The 21,114-nt window shown below is 44.5% G+C and overlaps 1 protein-coding gene across 1 annotated transcript in view; it reads right to left on the bottom strand.

The window, feature by feature from the left end:
• Positions 1 to 20,188, bottom strand: part of AKT1 (AKT serine/threonine kinase 1) — a 72,233-nt gene extending 52,045 nt beyond the window's left edge. The window contains exons 1-2 of the mRNA XM_032188293.1: positions 20,131 to 20,188; positions 13,622 to 13,796 (exon numbers count right to left, since the gene is read on the bottom strand). Of these exons, the coding sequence (XP_032044184.1) occupies positions 13,622 to 13,667 (46 nt within the window). The 5' untranslated portion in view covers positions 13,668 to 13,796; positions 20,131 to 20,188. The remainder of the gene's footprint in view (positions 1 to 13,621; positions 13,797 to 20,130) is intronic.
• Positions 20,189 to 21,114: the final 926 nt, after the last annotated feature.

Raw genomic sequence — 21,114 nt, 5'->3', positions numbered from 1 at the left:
GTGTTTTATTCTACCACATGAATTGTGAGAGAAACAGCACAGGATAGTACATGGTCAAAAAGGTATGCACTGCCTCTGAAGTACAAACGTGTGTCCACAACCACACATCCTGTGGAGTGTCATTCCACTTCTAAAATGGTGCCCAAAAAGCAGAGAGTCTCCAGAAACATGAGGTTTCGCCATAATCACATCCAGTCTAGCCAAGGGAGTAAACAAACCTCTTCAAGAAGCCAACAAGCACTGAAGCGACACTCTCCTAGTAGCCTGGAGCTGCTGCTGAGAAGAAAGCTTTCCTTAGACAGCAGCATTCCCTTAAAGTGGGAAGAAAACTTTGTATGTATTCAGTTTTTGCACATTTCTGCTAGTCACCTGTTTGTCAGAGAATGCTAAAAAAAAAAAATCTTTAAAACTCAGAAAAATAATCATAGTAAATCTGACCTCTTCCCCACACCCTGTGTTTTACATACAGCTTTCTATAGCCTAATTTGTATTACTGCAGTACACTGCAACTTCACAAACACTTCAGGAGCTGAACCAGCTGCTGTCAAAATAAAACAATACGATAGGCCCTGCTCTGCAGACTTTACTGCCATAAGGCAGGAACAATGGAAAGACAGAGAAAAACGGGGAAAAAAAAGGACCGACACTGGGCATCACAGTGAAGAGCAGTCACAGTGCACATGCAGTGCAAGTTCATCAAGGCCTTTTTTAAGCAACACAAGAAACGAGAGCTTTTAAAGAGGATAATAAAGCAGCACTGCAGATGTTTACAGGGAACATTTCCCGAGTGTGAAAGGGTAGCAGAGGAGAAAGCACAGAAGTGTTTGCTTGCCCCCATGTTGTAGTCACAGCATTGAGCCATGCTAGGCTAACTGGAGGCAGAAGTTAACATCTTAATAGCAAATTAGAGGCAGTAAAAATAGGTATGAGAAAAGGAAAAGCAGCTGCTTTTGCAGCTCGATGCCACAGAGGAACTAGCAGATAGCAACAGAGCAGCAGCCCAAGAGAACTGAGCTCTGCAGCAGCCCTCTGAATGGGGCAGGTTACACGCCAAGCATACAAAGTTGCACAATGATGCAAACCAATGAGAAGTGTATTCCCCACCACCACCTCCATGTTTTTGCTTTTGTTTCCCATTTTCGTGAATAACGGCATAATCCATCATCTACAGCAGCGTTAAATACATCAGTTGCTCTGAAGATCAAAAAATCCAGTCTCTGCAGACGATCTGGTTATAGCTGCTGTAGAGCTGAGAGAAGTCAGTATTTCCGAAAGAAACTTGGCCACCTGCTGCTTTGAGGAGAGAAGGCAATACAGGTATGTACGTAAAACCACGCTTTTCTATGAAATTACAACCAATATTACCCAGAAGACAAACTAGACAGGGAAAAAAACACATGAACTCCAAATGGTGTAATTACGATGAACTGCCTAGCTAACAGCCTTCACCCGATTTTCACAGATTTTGCCCATCTTAAAATCATATTATATTGTTCCAGGTGAACAATCTACTCCAGCCACTGTGCACCTGTCTATAGCCACTTTAAAACTCTCGCTTCCTTTCAAGTCAGAGGGTAGGTATCTGTATTGCTTGGACATCTCAAAATCTGAGGCATTAAAAAGAAAGTAATGGCAGTTATTATTAAAGGATGAAACACCTACGGTACAAAATACTCCTACTGCAGCAAGACCAGGACATTCTAACCCAATCAAAGCACTTACCAAGTCTAGTGCTCAAGTTTAGTTGGGATGAGATCAGTCCAGGCCAAAAGCAAGGCTCAAGTTTTACACGACTGCAGCAGGCTGACGAAAATAAGCAGCTCCACCACACCTGCCTTTAACAGGACCATGCACTTCGTTCAAAATGCAAGGCCAGGTTTGGCTACTACATCTTGTGCAAGGGGGAAGAATCACCCCAGCCTGTAAAAGGCCTGAGGAAGAAGGCCTCATTTTACCTGAGCACGCCGAATGTGGCAAGAGCTGGCGGCCACGGAACAGGCAGAACCCTTTAAAAATACACAAAGTCATTTATTACACTGGGACAGTACTTCGCGTTGCACAATCCAAGCTTTTGTTTCAAGCAAGAAAATGTTTTCTAAATATTTTGTCACCATGACAGTCCAGCCTTGGACTCGAATTCTGCCCTCGGTTACTCCAGAAAAGCCCCGTGAAACCAACTGTGCTGCCCAAGCTTGTCACCGAGCCCTTGGGCCACCAGGCAGGGCAGCCCCATACTGAGCTTTGTGATCCCAAGTCACCTTCCCACTCACAAACTAAAGCCTTCTGTGTATGAGCAACACGAAGAAACGCCCTCGTATGTAAGGGGAAGATGGTTTTGTGACTAGGAAACACAAAACATCTCTCCAGCAGGTTCAGCTTTATCCAAGGAATACAGGCAAAACAAAACAATTCCCCAGATAGCAGAAACGAAGTATTTTAAACACACAGGGAAAGAGAGCCATGGCAAAACATCCAGGCTCTGAGGGCCCTGTTCCAAGCGAAAACATTTCTTTCAGGGACAGGAATCTGGCAAACCGAGCCTGAGCAGACAGAGCCGAGGTCGGCAGCACCGAGAAGAGCGGCCGGCCATTTCTGTGTGACTCAGGAAGGCCGCGAAGGCTTGTGAGGAACAAGATCAACGGGGTGTTTATATACAGCCAGCAGCGTCATGTGAACAGGCGGGTTAGCCGGTGAAATGAATGTTTGCATTGTCAGTTAAAAGAAAAAGGGGAAAAAAAAAAACAAAAAACACCCTCTATTCCACACTTTTAAGTTTCCAACATTAAAAACATAGCAGGGGAAGGAAGCGCTCCAGCAGCCAAAATTTACAAATTCTTACCATAACTTTGGCACAGTGAACTTCTCCAGTGTCACAAAGGCCTATTCTTCAGGGGGGTTTTGTTGTCTCTTTTTTTCAGAAGGCCTGATCCACATGTGAAATATATTAAACACATGCGCACACGAAATGCCAACAGAAGCATAAACACGGGCACTTTTGTGTACATGTGTGTGCTTCCAAAGTTGTGTCTGCCTTTCCTTACACAGAAACGTACCTCATAACAGCCTGGAGGCAGAGATTTCTGCTTTCTCTCTTTACCAGCAAAGCTCTGTAAGCTTTTTCCTTTTCCCAGAAGACTGCAATGCTATTTCATTTTAATTAAAAATTCAAATCAGTGACAGATATTCCACCTCTGGAGCTGCAATCAGCAGCCAGGTTTCAAGAATTTAACAAAGACCGAAGATTTCCACACGGAGTTGTTTATGGGTTTTGTTTGTTTGCTTTGTTTTTGAAACTGGAGCAGAAATTCCTCCGAAATTCCTGAACCCTTCGTTGTTGGAGAGCCACCTCACCAGAACCTGAAAGGGAATGCTAAGACTCCCCGTAACACTCAGCATTACTGCATTGTAAAAACAAATCTAAGCTTTGAAAGTCAGCACTTTTTCCTTCTTATTATCTGAAGCTATTAAAGAGCCCTAACATAGACGCAAAAGAAATACAACAGAAAATCCTGCCTGATCTAAATACATATAGCTAAATTTATCTTTCAGTTTTCAACATGCCGCTCGGTGATTGGGCATTTACACTTCTATTTACCGGCTAGAAAAAAAGCCAAATGGTACATTAAAAAAAAAAAAAAAAAAGACTTTGAAATATTGTTATGAGAATGGGGACAAGCTACGCAAACCCTAAAATTCTGTGGGTCTTTGTATTCACGATTATTGTCACAAACTAAAGGGCTCATATTCCCTACTAAGCAAACATTTACAATTAAATCCATTCTGCACGACGCATTTGCATTTTGAGATAGAACAGTCAGTTGTTCAGCTGCTGTGATTTAGATGGATTGGTTCATTATTGCTGCTGTTCGTTTTCAGCTACACTGTATAACAAAGGGGTGCCAATGTAGTCTTGAATGGCTTTAAAGCTAACTATTCTGGTATTCTTCCACGATGATGTAATTTAACTATCTCCCCTTCTCTTGGATCAAGATACCTCGACTTTACAGGCTAAACTTCAGCAGAAACAACAGAACCGAGCTGACGCAATGATTTTCACATGCGAAAAAGTAATTTTTCCTAATTCTCATTTAGGATAAATACTTTTCCTATCATGCAAGTAAGATGGCAACCTCATCTTCCACACCTGGAAATAAATCAGTTATGTGTCTTCAAATGTTTGTGCTGTAGAAAAACTACATCTGTACCAGAAAAGACAACCTAGAACTGCAACGATCTCCAACACAATGCAAACTTCAGGTTGAAAAAGTCAACTATTATCCTACGCCTTCACTGCCTGAAACGTACCAAAGGCGGTATTAAAGCAGTAAGACCATTTTTCTACTGAAGAGACTTTAAAAGGCTAATTTTATTTATATATATATATATATATATATATATATATATATATATATATATATCATGCCTTTTTATGCCTATATATGCCTATATATATATATATATCATGCCTTTTTCTTTGATGTCTATACGTGTATATATATATATATATATACACACGTATAGACATCAAAGAAAAAGGCATGATGACAGCAGTGTTTCACCTACCAATCCAAAGCAGGCTTTTCAAGACACCTCCAAAGCAACACAAAAAACATTTATCACGGAATGACTTGATTACTGAATTTACAGCAGCAAGAAATTTGTGTCCTGTGTTCAGAAATCAATTTCCACCTGTAAAATTACTTCCAAGCCCCACAACCAGCACTGTCACCATAAATTATCACAACGGAATTCTAGTCTGGTCCACACGTAAACCTGCAGTGGAATAATAAACATATGATGTAGCTAAAACGCTACAACTATACCCATCGTCAATCCTTGAATTAAGAAATAAATGTCTTCTGTTGAAAAGTGATCACTGCTCGTGGCGTTCCCAGTTTAATTTCTAATTAACGAAGGAGACTGCATGGTTGAAAGCTTAAAAAAAAAAATAAAGTAAATCAATACAATGAAAACACTTTCATTTAGGTAACCGACTGCTATTTATAGAAGCTCTGCAGACCACAGACAGAAGCAGGGATGTGTATGACACGCACACAAAAAGCAGTCCAGATAATCTGTGCCTGGAAGTCCCTGAAAAGCAACCAGCAAGTATGAGCCAGTATTCCCACTCTGCAGCTGCGAAGAGGCCTAACAATGGATTTTGAGCTGCTCAACAGTTTTGTGCAAGGGTTTAACTTTTTACCGACGCTCCAGTTGTTGAAGCCCAACTGAGGCACAATGGCAATAACATATAAATTAGCGTGCATCCTTGTATTTCAGGGCATAAACCCTACCTACTGTAAACATTTTGCACACCAGTGTAACTACGTCATTCCAGACAAGGTGGTGGTATGCTGCCAGATGGGATACGGCACACGCAAAGACTCCTATGGAAAACACGTAGCAAAAATTTTTAGAGAAGTATCTCTTTTTCTATCAACTCAAGATATAAATTAACTGGGAGTTTAATGGATAAAGAAGCAGTTCAAATAGAGTTTCATAGTATGTGTCTATTACCCATTAGACCTGTCAAGCCTCTTGCAGCAAAAGCTAAAGTTATTCTTTCTTAACACTAGCTTTCTGAAATATAATCAGGGTAAATTTCTTGAACCCCACATCCTATGACAGAATTGCAGAAATAGCAGGGTAGAGTGTACAGCTAAGGATTCAAAAAATATAAACATATAAATTATTTTAAATCATATAACTTTTGAAACTTCTCTTTGAAAGCAATCTAACAGCCTTTTTTTTCTCCTTAGTCTAAATTGTTAAGAAACTACTCAGGTTATGTTTTCCAGTTTTCCTCTACATTATGAGAATTAGCACGCTTCTATACCTCAGAAAGAAAAAGGAGCAAAACTGTCAAAATTGTGTGACATCTACAGGTAGGGACTGATTTTATAAAACCACAGCCAACATAAGGCCTGCACCTAAAATTTGTGAATTAGCAGCAACTGCTACATGCAGCCACGACCCCCATTGGCATCTGAAGTCCAGTGCCAGCCCTGAGCCAGGTATTTCTATCAGCACATCAACACGCGTTTTGGGAGCAAGCTCCAGGCTTCAAGACAAGCGCCTCCTGTCAAGGCTATGTGTGGTTCACGGCCAACATAAAACCCAGCTCCCTGGCATGCACATTCTGTGGTCTTCGTTACAAGAGCATTATTAAAGCCAAACAGAACAGCCTGGTGCAGTATCACTGACGTGACAGCCCCATGCACAGCCCAGGTGCTGTGCCCAGTCTCAGAGGCACCCAGCACATCTGCAGCCACGCACAGCCCTGCTGGCTCGCGCTGGATTTTGGTGTGCAGCTCACCCAGGCTTTGGACAGCACCTCAAAGCTCTCCTGACTTACCCCAGGGACTCAGGAAAACAGTAACTGACAGCTCTCTGCTTCTGCAGGCAGCGTGATGATTGTTTACCGCGCCTGTCCTCAAATACGACCGTGCACTTTTGCATGAATTGACAAATTTCACAACAGTGTTTGACCAGCTATCTTTTCACATTTTTGGCTCAACTTGACGAGGTGAGAGAATAATCTAAGAGCGTGTAATATGTTTGCACTCAAGTTTGGTCTTCGTTATTTCCCCCTTTCAGTTGCAATAAACATTTCTCACAGAAGCACACTACTTCACACCTAATATGGTGCTATTCTTTCTCCATTCTTTTTCTTCCTCTTTCCTCATATAGTTTCCTGGTTTTTGTTCCCCCTTTAAGATGCACATTGTACCTGCAACATAATACATCTGAAAATAATAATCCCTCTTCTGTCTTCCCCCCTTGAGAGATGATTTTTAAATAAGGTTCAACTTGTTTCTTTTCTTAGTAAATCAGTTACTTTGATATGCAAAAGGGAAAGAACAGAAGGCTGATGGGGTTTGGTTTGGTTTGTTTTTTTGTACAACAATGCTCCATCTTTTAAAACACATTCAAATTAAATGCTCAAATGTTAAGCAATCCTCTCTTCCCAACACATACTAAGGTTTGTTTCCTTATTCCTTGACTGAGTTGGAGACCAAAAACTACCCCAGCAGCTTCTAGGAGAACTTTACAGTAACACCAACTGGATAAAAGGAGACCCACTACGCATCACCATGCCGTGTAAGAGTCTAAGAGCATCAAATTCCTCACCAGCTCTTTCTGGCGAAGCCTCGTGGTGAAGCCTAAGGCTGATGCTGTGAAAGCAAAGGAAGTTCAGGCACAGGCAAGGAGTGCAGCTGATGGTGTGTACACGGGGGAGCACGAGCAGGGAACTGTGGAAGGGAAGGAAGCTTCTGGCGTTCACACAGGCTGCAGGGGAAGAAATTCTGATGGGAGGACGAGGCACCAAATTTAAAAGACACAGCACAGCCCCTCACTTAAAATCACTCCTGCAAGAACAATGAGCACAGCTTTACTCTCTGCTCTCCTTACCTCAAAATAGCATGCTCAATTAGTGCTTCTTCCTAAGTTCAAACCTGATGACTTCTCAATATGCCTACTGAGGGAAAAAGAAAACAAAAAACAGAAAACCACACGTGGACTATTCTTTTTATTTTTATTTTTTTTTTTTTTTTTGCACAGACCTAACTTCTATTTTCTTTCTCCTGTAAAATAAAGGAACCATGAAAGAGAGAGGATCAAAGACAACTCAGGCGGTTTCTGTGTAAACCACTGTATAAAGTGTTACCAGGCTCACTTTAAACCATGCTTGTAATGTCCTAGATCCTTCATTCCCAGATCTCGTTACAAGGAGCAGCAGAAATTTATGACACCACGCCAATTTTACAGATAAAATTGAGACCCAGTTTGTTTAGTTTCTGACATACAATAAAACAGAATATGAAAGTAAACTTCCAGAACTGACATCAACAATCTGGCCATCTAGATCTGAGTTGTTCCTCTTTGTCATTCAGACTCGCGTGTAAGTTCCAGTTTACAAACACAGAGAAAAATCTTTAACCTAGCATGGCTTCTCCAAAGAATTTTACTCTTCTCTAGAGACCCGTGTTTTCCAAAACAAAGGTGGAGGAAAATGCTGGAACACAAATCCTGGGAAAAGTCGTTTTTACTGGGAAAAAAAAATCATTTGGGCTTTGCCATTCAAAATGTGAAGGTGTGACTTAAAGAATGGGTTTTCTTAAAAGACAAAGTTGTGGCCAGAAAGACATTTCAAAAAGGACGCTGAAAAATAAAGGAGATGGACAAAAGCTGAAGCAGACAGCTCAGGGGAGGGGTGATGAGCCTTCTCTAGGCTGTGCTAGCTCTCTCCCCGCTCACAGACACGTACACTACAACCACACTGCACTAGGTAATTCCCAGCCTTTGACTTCCCCGTCCTCCACAGCAGACTTCTCACAGCACACTGTACCCAGCCTGTTTCCTATGATCTCTCCACAAATAATGCCGTCAGATGAGGTTTACCCTCCAAAGTCTAGCTGACTAGCCATTATCAGCTCATATTTCTCCAGATGTTTTGTGATCTCATCCTTTCTTAATGTCTCTAGCATCTTGCCTACCACCAAGGTCAGATTTATTGGTTGACAATTTCCTGGTTCCTCCCCAGTCCCCTTTTCCCAGAACAGGGCTAGCAAAATGAAAGCAACTGAGAACTAGCATTGCAAAACCATAGCCCCTTGTGTTGAAAAAGAGACACACAAGAAAAACCACAAACTGACACAGCTTATCTTTTGTTTTCAATAAGAGCAGCAAAAGATTTCCCTACGCACCCGAACCTTCAGCTCTGGAAGTAACATCAGCTTCTTTCCCGTTACAAACTCCCCCCCTCCGTTCCTCTTTCAGCCCTTGTCTTGTTTCTTACCTTTCCTTTTACCCTCAGTTTTTCCTCTGAAGCCTCTCTAGCTGGCATCTTCTGAGTTCAGATGTGTTTTAGGATCCTTTGTAGCAAATGCCACAGCCACTCCTTTGAAATACCACGAAACCCAGCCAGTGCTTGAGCTAAGCTGAACCTCCAAGGTTCTGGTTACACGGGTCATCAACAAAGTGCACTGCTACGGCCCACAGACGGACAAAAGCCAAGGTAAAAAACACAAGAAAAACACCCCAAAATAAAACAAACACGCACATACATATAAAAAGAGGTAGGAAACATGGTGAGAACAGAAAAGAGAGCAGAAAGAAGAGGTGAAGGACAACACCAACGCAGGAGACCCCCAAAAAAAGTTAATTTCTGGTCATAAATCTTGAGATCCCCTTTTGATTCATACTAAGAAGATACTAAAAGTATGAACCTGTGCTTGAAATAACAAAACTAAAGTTCACAGTCTGTGCTAACGTGCTAGAGAAAGTTAAAAGAGCACCAATCAGTCTCTTGGTCAGTATTTTCTATAAAACAGTGACCCTGCATTCGTTTTGTGCAATGAAGCTGTAGGAAGACAAGGCACCAAGGACCAGTGGTTATTAGAACATCAGTGTCACTCCATGTCCTTACAGAAATAATTCTTTAACAACTTTAGTACTATTTCCAGCAATGGAGTAAGTACCTCTTGTATAATTTCTCATTTAAGGACTTCTAGTAATTTTGATCAGCTTGGCAGCCAAACTCTTAACTAGCCAAACAGTTTTATCAGCTTCAAGTCCGCGTATATTGACATTTGGAGGGCATGTCCTGGTTTTCATTGTTAAAATCACCGTGCTATGCTCCTATGCCATTTAAAAACAAGAAAAATTAAAAAGCAGCTCCACATTTGCTGCCAGATATCAGTGGATGAATACACAGGTTTCTCCTCGGAGTAATAGCCTCGGAGTGAGAAACTTAGATTTCTATTTCCTTTTTCAAATGTCAGTGTACATTTTTCCCTCCCCCTCCTTCCGTCCCTCCCTCTCTCTCCAAGCCTCCTCTTTCCATCAGAGTTTATGCCCTAATAGGAAAACCGGACATAGGAGGAAAGACAGAGATGACAGAGTATCGAAACACACAATCCCACTCTTTGTTAGCCTTGCAGAAAGGCTTCAAAAAAAAACACAAAAAAAAAAACACAAAAAAAAAAACAGGATGAAGACTGAAGACAATAGAAGGACTTTTATAAGCAGGGAGCAGAGCAGAAAGATGCGAGAAATCCAGTGAGATCTTTAAAAATGAAACAGCAAAGTGAATAAAATACACTTGGGCATTTCTCTTTCATTTAAAAAGCTCCGCAACACATGATCAGAAGTACGGATCCTCATTACACACATCCAGAAACCCAGAATTGCAACAAGCAATTTGGGCAGATAATTTTCCTCCTTCCTCCCTTGTCTGCAATCCCAACTCCAGCACCTCTGGCGCTACCCATTTCTCCCGTACTTCCCCACTAAGCAATCCTCTGACACAACACCACTGGGGACTACGTGTGCCGAATGCACACACACACTGCACCACCCCAAATCCGAGTTTCTTCCCTCCACGTTCTCCATGTGTGTGTTTGAACCCCCAGCTACGCAGCCAGGCAGAAGTGGTTAGGATTTTAACTACCGTTTTTGTCTTGCAAGAGTCCCTCGCCTCACTGCGACTGGAGTAACAGCACCAAGCGCTGCCAAGTGGGAAAAGAAAAAAAAAAAAAAAAAAAAAAAAGTTCATTCATGAATTCTTATATTTCTGCCCGGCTGAGGTTAGACAAGTCGTGGAGATGACTCCAGCCTCCGCACAAACAAACATCTGTGCTACTGGAAGTGGGACTTCCTTCATGCGACCGACTTAGAGAACTGCCAAGAGCTCTCGGCCAGGCAGAGATGTTTAATTTCATTTCTCCATTTGTATTTTTAATCCTGGAAACAAAAACAGAAACGTAAAGCAAGCTGACAGAAGAAAACAACTCCAGAATTCTCGAAAGCCCTGCTATTTCCCTGCCAGGCCAAAACACCTGCTCCTGATAATGATGGCTTTATGCTTATATACACCTGCCATCCAGAAGGGCTCCAGAGCACTTTGCAGGCTGCTTTATACATACACAAATCATTAAAACCACCAAAATTAAGCCGCTGCTGGGGCGAGATGGAGCAACTGTTCGACTGCATGCAGCCACGCTGTTCAACCATTCAGGACGTGAACCAAAAGATCCCATATCCAAGCGAAGCTACGGGGGAAATTTGGGGTAGAGAGAATGTAATTGCCCCAACTGGATCTTGGCCAGTCGCTACTGAGCGTATTTGCATGTGGAAAGCCCTAGGATCTCTGAAGACCACAAGCAGTCCAACCTTCAGTTTTATGAATGACCCCAAAGACAAACAATCTACGTTTCCTATATCGAAAATCCTCCTTGAGAAGTCCCTCCCTGCAATAATTACTGTTTATGCCTCAACTTCAGAAGCTCGCAGTATCTGACATCAGTTTTGGAAACATCCTGTGGTTGTAGCGCTTGATCTTGCAGAGCTAGCAAACTGATAGGGTCTGACAATAAATGTCGATGATGAAAAACAAAAATTCATTTACCATACACACACACAGTGGGTCGGTTCCTCCTCCACACTCCCACAAGCCTAAAGAACTGAATTTCTCAACAGAACACAAAGCAGAACAACTGAGAGTAACGGAGCTGGCGCGCAGAGCACACAGGAGATACAGCGCTGCTTTCTCAAGCCCTCCTCACATGGACAATACAAAATCAACAGTTGCAAAATCAATCAAGTGGAATTAAGTAGGTGTCTCTGCACATACCACGAAGGGTAAAAGGCATCGGTAAAAGGCACTTTTTAACTTTAAGCAGGTTAAAAAGCGATCGGGAGATCTGGCAACCAAAAAACACCGAGGTATGTTTAACAGTTGGGGCACAAATTTGCAATCTCAAATATATGCAGAACATGCAGAGTAACGTTTTGGAAATGGAAATGTGTTCAGCAGATAATCTCATCATACTGCTATCAGCAAACCATCAGAGATAATAATCTGTTTCTGTAAGGTAATTTAAAATAGAAAAAAAAAAATAGATCAAAAGATCAGGGCATCTTTTACTAAGACCTCCTCCACAGGTCTCTTTACTTGACAGTAGCTTTATTGTAATCCTAGAAACAAAGAAAAATAAGTCCTCAAGAGCAAACACAAACAAGTTTGAAATATGCCTGTCTTAAAGTTTCAGACGCATCTGCCTCTGAATCCTCCTATGTGGTTTTACACTTCCATTTTCATACTTTCTAAAATGTTTCTCCCTCAAATTTTAGTACAGTGTTCCTCAACATATCTATTTAAAAAGTTAGAGATAAGCATAGAAATAATTGTAACAAAGGAAGATTAAAAAACCCACAGTCTGAAAAAATCATTTAAAACTAAAAATATATCGCTTACTTAAAGACTTTCTAGATTCATAAATGGGAAAGGAAACATGGTTCTGTGTTTCCTTCTCCTGTTTTATCCAAACACAGCAATCCACAAGTATGTTATCAGAATGAAGTAGCCTGGATACACCAGGATTATCCAGGGAGTAATTTAAAATAATCAGTGGATAGGAGCATTCCTAGCCTCGCTTCAAAGTAAAACAGACCAGAACAACAACAACAATAAAACAACAAAGTTTATCAAAGCATTTTTACATCAGGCATCAGGTAATTTGCTCAACTAAGCTGTATATCCAGCTGTTAAATATGTGTATTTCCAGTCTTTTAAAACATGGATTATAAACTTTATTGCTGCAGATGAGCCATCAGCCTTTATCAAGGTTATGATAATGTATTTCCATTTCTTCCAAAAACAATTACACTATACCTTTGCACCTTCAGGCATGTTGTTGCAAACCCTCTAGAAAAATCCCGAGTCTGCAGAACTATGCAAGCTTCCCTACTGCTGGAGCACAGAGATTTTGCTTTTGGTCCAAAAAAATGACGATATTACGGAAAGTACCTAACACTGGTCTCTCCTTTCCAAGAAACGATAGTAAAAGACTCAGAAACAGGTAAGCCAAGAGCTTGGAGGAGCAGCATCACAGTACTTGAAAACAAAAACACTCTCCCATACCCACTCCCCATAAAAATAAGCATATAAATGTTTAAGGCAAAAAGCCTAACTGTACATGTGACTATGTTTTTCAGTTTCACCGCTCAGTGGAGAAGACTTCTGATAAAAATAAGATTTCATCAGTGGTAAAACAGGAACGCACCAAGCGCACAAACTCAAGGCTATTCTGCGTGTCCAGGACACTGGTACCAAGTGGTTCAGACACAACCCAAACACCACGTTCTCCAGCAGGTCTCTGCAAGAGAACATCACTGCTTGCAAAATCCAGGCGCATCATCACCGTACAAATGAAGACTCACCTCAAGACAACACTACCTTCTAACGGCGTATGAAGACAAAAAGAAAAGCTACAGCCCTTCATTTGAAACAAAGAATTTGCCACAGCTGAACCTTTAACACTCTACGTATTGTGTCTTTTAGTTGCTATCTTCATAATCATTTTAAAACCGAAGAGCTGGTGCAGTTTTCGGCAAACTCACACGTGCACAACCCCAAAGAAATCCCCTTACAACGTGTGCTTTCTCAGCTTGACAAAGTCACACGCGCTCCTTAGATGCAGTTTCCCGTTAGGGTGGACAGGAGAACAAGAACTGACAATTTCGAGATACCCTGTTAAGGGGCACATCGTGCCCAGAGAAAAAGCCAATTTACTGCATGGCCCAACACCCGGTTGTCCTGGAAAGAAAGGACACTTACCTCGTTTGTGAAGCCACCCTTCCTTCACTATTGCTACTTCATTCATAATGGCAGGAATGTCTCTCGGAAGATCAGCTTACGCCAAAAGATCACTGTTGAAATTTCTGAGCTTCAGCAGAAGTGTCCACAAAGGGGCTCTTGTTGGGTTTGCCGTTTTCCTCCTTCTCGGCTACTTCTAAAAGGATCAAAAGAAGAGTCCACCGTCATTTGAAGTACATCACATGGCAAATCGGGGATACAACAGGAAGTAGCTTTCATTGCTTGTTTGTTTTTATTATTTTAATTACTAATCCTAAATGAGGGCTTTGCTTTTCACCAGGATTTTGCTATCTCCGCGGGTGGAGGTGCTGGAACGAGTGCCTGCTAGAGCCCAGCTTCTCCACACTGTCTAGAGCAGAGGCGGCTGCAAGACTTTGCCCAGAAGACGTCTCCCAGCTCTCCAACAACATAAAGCTCCCCTCAACAATCAAAATTCTGAGGTTTAGCAAAGCCTTGTTGTATTTCCTGGCAAGAAGACTTCCAGAACTTCTTCTGGAAGGTTTCCTTACAGCCTGCTGTACGCCAGTCTATCAACACAGTGCATCTTAGAGATAAAGCCCAGAGAGTAAAAATTTGCTTTCTTCCCCACATAATTTCGCTTCACATTTTCCTACCTTGCGTCATCCTGTTCTCCCACTCAAATCTCCATGACTTTCCCCCAAATCCTCTTCTCTATCTTTGATATTTACGACTCCTTCCTCTCTTAGACACGTACAAAGAACTTCAGATAAGCTCACGTACCTTTCTGCTGCCCTAATTCAGCCCTTATAAGCACCTTGATCAATTTTATCACCCTTCTCTGAACTCGCTGCAATTTGCTCCTGTCTTTCCTGCAATGTAATACACCTAAGCACAACTCAGGATTTTTACCACTCCACTTTATGAGATGAAGTCCCTACCTAAATAGCTCAAAATCGCTGCATCTTGTTGAAAACACATTTATCTCATGGCCAGCTACCACAGAAATGTTCTTCACATCTCCCTCCCTCACTGAAAGCAATCTCTTCCCAGATGCACCAGCTTTTATTATTTTTCTAAATTGAATCTGATTATTTTCCTGCTTGCGGTACAAATGTTCTCTGTTTGTTTTCCTTTAACGACTTCTGTGCTCTCGGAAGCGTCCATACCTCCATCCAGCCCGGTATTAGTTAAGCAATCAGAAATGTAATTGGTGACACGTTCTCAGCAGTAATTAAGGAGTATAATACAGCAGAACCTAGCAGCATTTGGAACATGCCACCAAAGACCTGGCTGTTACCAGCGTCTCTCTCTAAATTCGGAGACCTCCCATCCCCACCTAACAAATACGTACCAGCTCTGCTTGCACTTGGCAGCTGTGCATCAATTACTGGTGAGCACGCAGGTGATATCCATCAGAAACTAGATTAAAAAGCAACTAATTCCACATAACTCACTAAGATACAGCCCTGGGTGGAAGAAGCAGGTGGTCAAAACGAGTCCAGCCCAGAACCCAAACGCCAGCAGGGACAGAGGGGCTGTGCCTTTTGTTGCCAGAGCAATAAAACTCTCTGCAAAGCAGGGGAATTGGATCTGAACCGTCGCTGCAAACTGAAATTCACTGGGAGAAGATGCAAGAGAACCAACATTTTGCCTGTGAACTTTCACTGTTTGTCCCCAGTCCTCAGCTTTTCCAATAACATTTTATTTTCTGGGGAAATAATGAAAAAGATGATTTTTTTTTTTCCAAATTATGGATCTGCCATGTCTTTCTGCTTGTAATTAGCACTCTGAGAAACGGATAAGACGTTTGCCCGAGGGAGGGAAAACACACAAAAAAATGACACTGGGACAAGAGACTTGTAAGAATCCCTCAATTTCCCAAATAAATACGCAAGGACCATATGCTGCAGCATAGAGACCAGCAACCCACTGCTACCAGTTGTCCACGACAAATTCCTTCGGATCCAGAGCAATTAAGACACAACTTGATGAACGTGGCAGGCTTTCACCCTCCTATCAAAAACACACACATAACAGTCACGCTAGCTAGACTGACCTGATGTCAACAGGAGACGAGACCTCACTTCAGGGCTTTACAGAAGCACCAAGCAATTTGCAAAGCGTTGAGCAAAACCCCCAAGATTATCACAGCTTAGGTATGGAAACGCAACACCAAGGTGTGAAAGTTAACGCATCGAACGTGGCCCGTAACAGAAAACGGGGACGGCGTAACCTGCCTCTGCACCTTCAGTTCACCAACTCAACAGCATTAAGCCGACAACATCCTTCTCAAGAATCGTGCTTTACCAAAGCTATGAGCCAAACTAGTCTGTAGAAAGCACAATCCTATTATTTAAACCAGAAAAAGGTGTGAGGGCACAGAACTCTGGAACCTCCACCTAATTTATTCCAGGTTTGTCTGGGTTAACGCTTGCCAAGATTACCACCGCCTGGCAACCTCCTGCTCCTTACCACCTAAATCCTCACCTCAAACTGAATCAGAGTAACTATGCAGCCCAAAAAAGCAGATCAGCAAAGAAACCCAGAGTTCGGAGGAACTACTTGTTCTGGTTTCTGCGACGTCCAAAAGGTTTGGGCTGCCCTCTGCCTACAGTTCCTATACAAGGAGCATCCATTCCCCAATTGCTACCATAGCCCTGCTCTCAGGGATGTGTCTACCTGCACATCTCCTTCGAAGGCAAAGAGGTGAACAGGACAGAGGATATTATGAAGGAGCCACGCACAGAGCACCACGTACCATGGCACAATGGAAGGGGGAAAAAAAACATTGAACATCCCCTACCGCCAACCTGCAGCATGGGCTCCACCTCAATCCTTCAGTGCATTGAATTTATAAGGGCAAATTTAGTTTTTCTTCATCGTGAAGAGCTGGGAATCCCTTCTCACCGCGCAATAAGATGTCTGCAGATGCAGCTCCAACAGCAGCAAACCCACTCTACCTGGTATGCTTCAAAACACACGTCCAAGTTGGCCTTAATATACGTATTTAAATAAAAGACTATCAAAAAGAGTGGTAGCAAGTAATAGAGTAATGTCTTGGAAGAGAGGAGAAGAGCAAGTTAACTACAGGTCAGTGTATTTCTGAAGATGTGTAAACCAGAGAAAGTTCCATTTGCATAAAGCCCTTAGAGGAATAAAAAAAAAGAAGTGATTACAGACCTCATTTATGGCCATCTAGGAATGGTTCCCAGTGAGCAGAGGGCATCTGAGGTAAGTATGACCTGGCTGCTCCAGCCTGTGTCTGCACATGACTGAATACTGTCAAAAGCTAAACAACTCCATCTTTTAGCGCTGGGTTTGCTTATTTTCAACGTGCATTTCTGTAATACCTTTTTCGATTCCAAAATATTTCTCACACGGGTGAAGCGCAGTAAATCACAAATAGTGTGACATCAACATCGTACCACGGCGTGTGCTGCTTTTCTGCATCCATTAATTCCTTAATGGCTATTAACTTCTTCACAAATAGTGAGATAACTCACTTCCCTGTGCATTGCAGCAGTGAAACCTGCTTTAAGGAGTCAGTCAAACAAACAGAAGGTGGAGCTGAACCGTCTTTTTCCGTATTTGGGAGAGTTCCTTCTTTTTTGGCTCTTCGACTCATGTTTGCGTCCTTCTGCCTCCAAACCCCTCTGAGATGAATCTGTCCTCCTTGCCCTCCTTCCAAGGTGAAATTTTATATTCCTTTCTATTCAAACTCTAAAGGAGAGCAGGAAGAAAATTAAGTCTTCCATAATGCTGAAACTTAAGCTTAGGGGATGCAGGAGCATCTCTGGTAATTACTTCATCTTGGTGAAGGAGAGAAAGCCTCGCTGGAAGGAGGACCAGATCCAACCAGATCCTGCCCGGATCAGCTGGCAAGCTGGCTGTGCCCATCAGCCCAGATCAGGACCACAGCAGAATGGCTTGAAGAAGGATCCAGCTGCCTGTTTGCCTACCTCAGCTGCAGGATCATCACAAGAATAGACAGGACATGTAAGAACTGCAGGGGAGCAGAGACGTGTGTTTGGGCCCACGACATGAGACAGCAGAGTAACCTGCGCTCTTTCACATCTCATTTTGAGCTCACGGCCAACTGCATCTAAACTGCACAGGCACACAACGAAGTTGGGCTCCAGCCAACATTTTAAGTAGAGCGTGCAGAGAGGTATCCCCACCAGGCTTTGACCGGTGAAGTACATCTCCTGCATTATGCAAATCCTACCTTCGGTGTTTCGCAGGAGCAGCGCTGCTTCCAGCGCACCCGGGGCCCTCTGAACTCACAGCAGCTTCGCACCGTGACCCAGTTACCAAATCTGGGCAGGCAGCTTTCAAGAAAGCCCAGGACCACACAGTTCCAGCATCTTAGCTTACTTTACAAAAATGCACTGAGGGCCTTGAGTTAGGCGTGGTCACCGATTTTTGCTCCTAGCCCATCTCAGAGCAACACCGCATCGAGACAGGCATTTCGTGACTGCTTGTGCTGCTTATCAAGGCTTGGAAACGCTCCTCTGATTCTAAGAACCATAGAAAAAATGGTAACTGGGGGAGAAAATAAAAATCTCTAAAGCCACTTCCACTTTTCTTTCAGTCTGTCAGCGTAATCTAGGCGCACAAAGCTGTAATTTGTCTTTACTAATCAATAGACAGGAGGTTAATTTTGTTCAGGTGAGGGGCCGGAGTTACGACACCCGGCTGCCCAAGCTGCAACCACAACTACAGTTTGATAGGACAAACGGAGCTGCGTATTTCAAAACCAAGCCATGGCAGAAAAGAAACCTCTTCATGCTCTCTCTGTCAAAGACACTGGCTAGACAAAATCCTCTTTATGTTCCAAAGCAAGAACAAGTCCCTTTACAGTTTACACTCGTATAATTTAAGAACTGTGCTGCTCAGAACTTCTGCACCAACTTCAGATGCATTTCATCAAATTCCATTTTAATGCCTTTATAACAGAAGTTTTGTTCCTCCTCCCCCAAACAAACCAAGACAGTCTCGAACCTATTTGAACCCTAAATGTAATCACTTATGGGTCGTTTTTATAAGCCAGCAAACCCCAGGGCTGGAGCTACAGGTTACTTGCGGCCACTGGATCAATTCTTCCATTTGATTTATCACTGCTGGGCACCAAAACCAGCTCTATAAATGTCATACACGATGAAAACCCTCCCATTTAAAAAATCAAAGGTAGCTCCACAGCGTCTTTAAATCTATTAACTCAGACAAATGTTGTGGCTGTCATCAGGAAATTAGCTACTACAAAAAAGTAATTACTAGTCATGCAGTATGTCAAATTTATTTACCTGTAAACAAATATTCTCCTGAATTAAGCGTTAGTAACTCCCCTTTATAACTGTATTTTGAAACGTACAGCCCTCCCCTGGCACAAACAAAACAAATAAATAAAACAAACAAGAGCAAATCACGGATTTGCTTCTTATCTGCTCGGGATGGTAGGAAAACAAAGCAGAAGGAAAAATAGTTAAATATTTTCCCAAGGGTATAAGGGGCCGGGGGAGGACCCCAATAAGGTGCAATCTGCACTAGCATCAGTACCACGCTGTAAAATATGTAAGGAGTCCCAGCGTGCTCACGTACTCTATTAGAATTGTGTGTTCTGCACAGAAAGAGAAGTAAAAGTCCTAGAAGTCTCCAGGAACATCTCAGCAATGGCAGAATTTCACCTTTGGGGGGGGGAAGGGGGAGCAGGATGGGGCGAGGGGGCACCTGCACACAGCACCCTACGGGTCTGCAGGTAGAAAAAGGGGGGAGAAATCAGCTCCAGAAGGGCTGCCCGAGGAGCTGCAGCCACGGGTTGGGGAGGGGATCGCCCCCCCAAAATGTGCAACCCCTCGGTGGGCTGCCACCAAAGATAAGGGCAGCAAACGGGGGCGGGGGGAGCCGGAGGGGAAGGGGGCGGAGGAGCTCTCGGCTACTTCATCCGCCAGACTTTCCGAAATAACCCGTGCCCCCCTCATTTCCCCTCTACCCCCCCCCAAACCCCCATTTCCCCTCAGGGATGCTCGGGCAGGTCCCGACCCCCTGGGATAGAGAGGGGGGAGCCGGGTGGGAGCCCCCCACACTTCCACCCTCCACCCCCTAGGGGAAGCCAGCAGCTTCCTGCTCTCCCCGAGCCCCCCCCCCAAGCCGGCTCCACCTTCCCTAGCCGGGCCGCAGCCCCCTAAAACCACCCCAAAAATAAAAAAAAAACCCTCACACACCCCCACACCTCCCCACACACCCCCCCTCAGCTCGGCGGCCCCGGGGCTGGGCTGGGCGGCGGAGGGGCGGCGGCAGCCCCCAGCCCGCCCCCGCGGCCTAGGGCGGGGGAGCCGGGGGACAACGGGGGGAGCCCCCCGAGCCTCAGCCCGGCCCCCACGACCCCTGCCCGGCCCCACACGGCTCGGCTCGGCTCGGCCGAGCAGGCCCCGGCGCTTCCTTTCCTTCCCTCCCCACCACCTCCTCCTCCTCCCCAAGCCCTTCCCAGCCCGGGGGAGCGGGGCACTTACATGGCTGCAGCCCGGGGAGGAGGTGATGGGAGGGCGGCGGCCAAGGGGAGAGGGGAAGGGAAAAGGGGGGGGAGGGAAAAAAAAGGGGGGGGGGCAGCCGGCCGGGTGCCGAGCTCCAAAGGCCTAACCGGGCTCACGGCAGCCGCCGCCTCCTCCTCCTCACCATCCCCGGGCGGCGGGGCGGCGGCTCCTCCTCCTCCTCCTCCTCCTCCTCCTCCTCCCCCCTTCTCGCAGGCCCACGGGGCTCGCACAGCCGCTCCGGCTGCCTGCCGGCCTCCCTGCCCGCCTGCCTCCCCCGCCGCTCCGCCTCCGGCCGGGAGGAGCAGCCCTGCCTTTCGCCTGCCCCCCCCTCCACACACACACACACACACACACCACACACACCTCAAGGAGCCGCGCTGCAGCCTTCTTCCCCCCTTGTCTTCCCCCCCCCCCCCTTTTCCCCGTTCAGCCCAGCGGGAACAGCCCCACGGCCCGGGCTGCCCGAAATGCTGATAATTAGTCCCGAAATGCTGATAATTAGCCCCAAAATGCTAAGGCCCGGCGGCCTCGTGGCACCTCGGCCTGTGTGACACACCGCGGGGGGTCGGACATGGATCCCCTCAGGGTCCCCTCCAAGCTCAGCAGTTTTGTCTCACCACAGCACCAGGGTGACTTTGTGAGGCTTCCCCAAAGCCATACAGTGAAAATCCACACATGCACAACGCTCACAGGCTTTCCCTGCACCTATTGAATTCTGATTGATTCAATAATTAAATAAATCTTGGTACTTTTCAATATTTCCATACCCTTTTCCACAGCAGGTGGGTTGCGAGGCGCAGAAAGGCCAAGCAACTAGCAGCCAGGGCCATAAACCCGGCTGTTGCCTCTCCCTAGGCCGCCCTGCTCTCAGCATCAACACCCCAAAACGCCCCAAAATGCCCCAAATCGCCGGAGTGACTCAAACTATTGCTTGCGGCAGGGCAGTATTTTGTAAGGCTTTAA

Source organism: Aythya fuligula, chromosome 5, assembly GCF_009819795.1.
Source record: "Aythya fuligula isolate bAytFul2 chromosome 5, bAytFul2.pri, whole genome shotgun sequence".
Taxonomy (NCBI): domain Eukaryota; kingdom Metazoa; phylum Chordata; class Aves; order Anseriformes; family Anatidae; genus Aythya; species Aythya fuligula.
The sequence above is the reverse complement of the archived record's forward strand: the minus strand, read 5'-3'. Positions and strand labels throughout refer to the sequence as shown.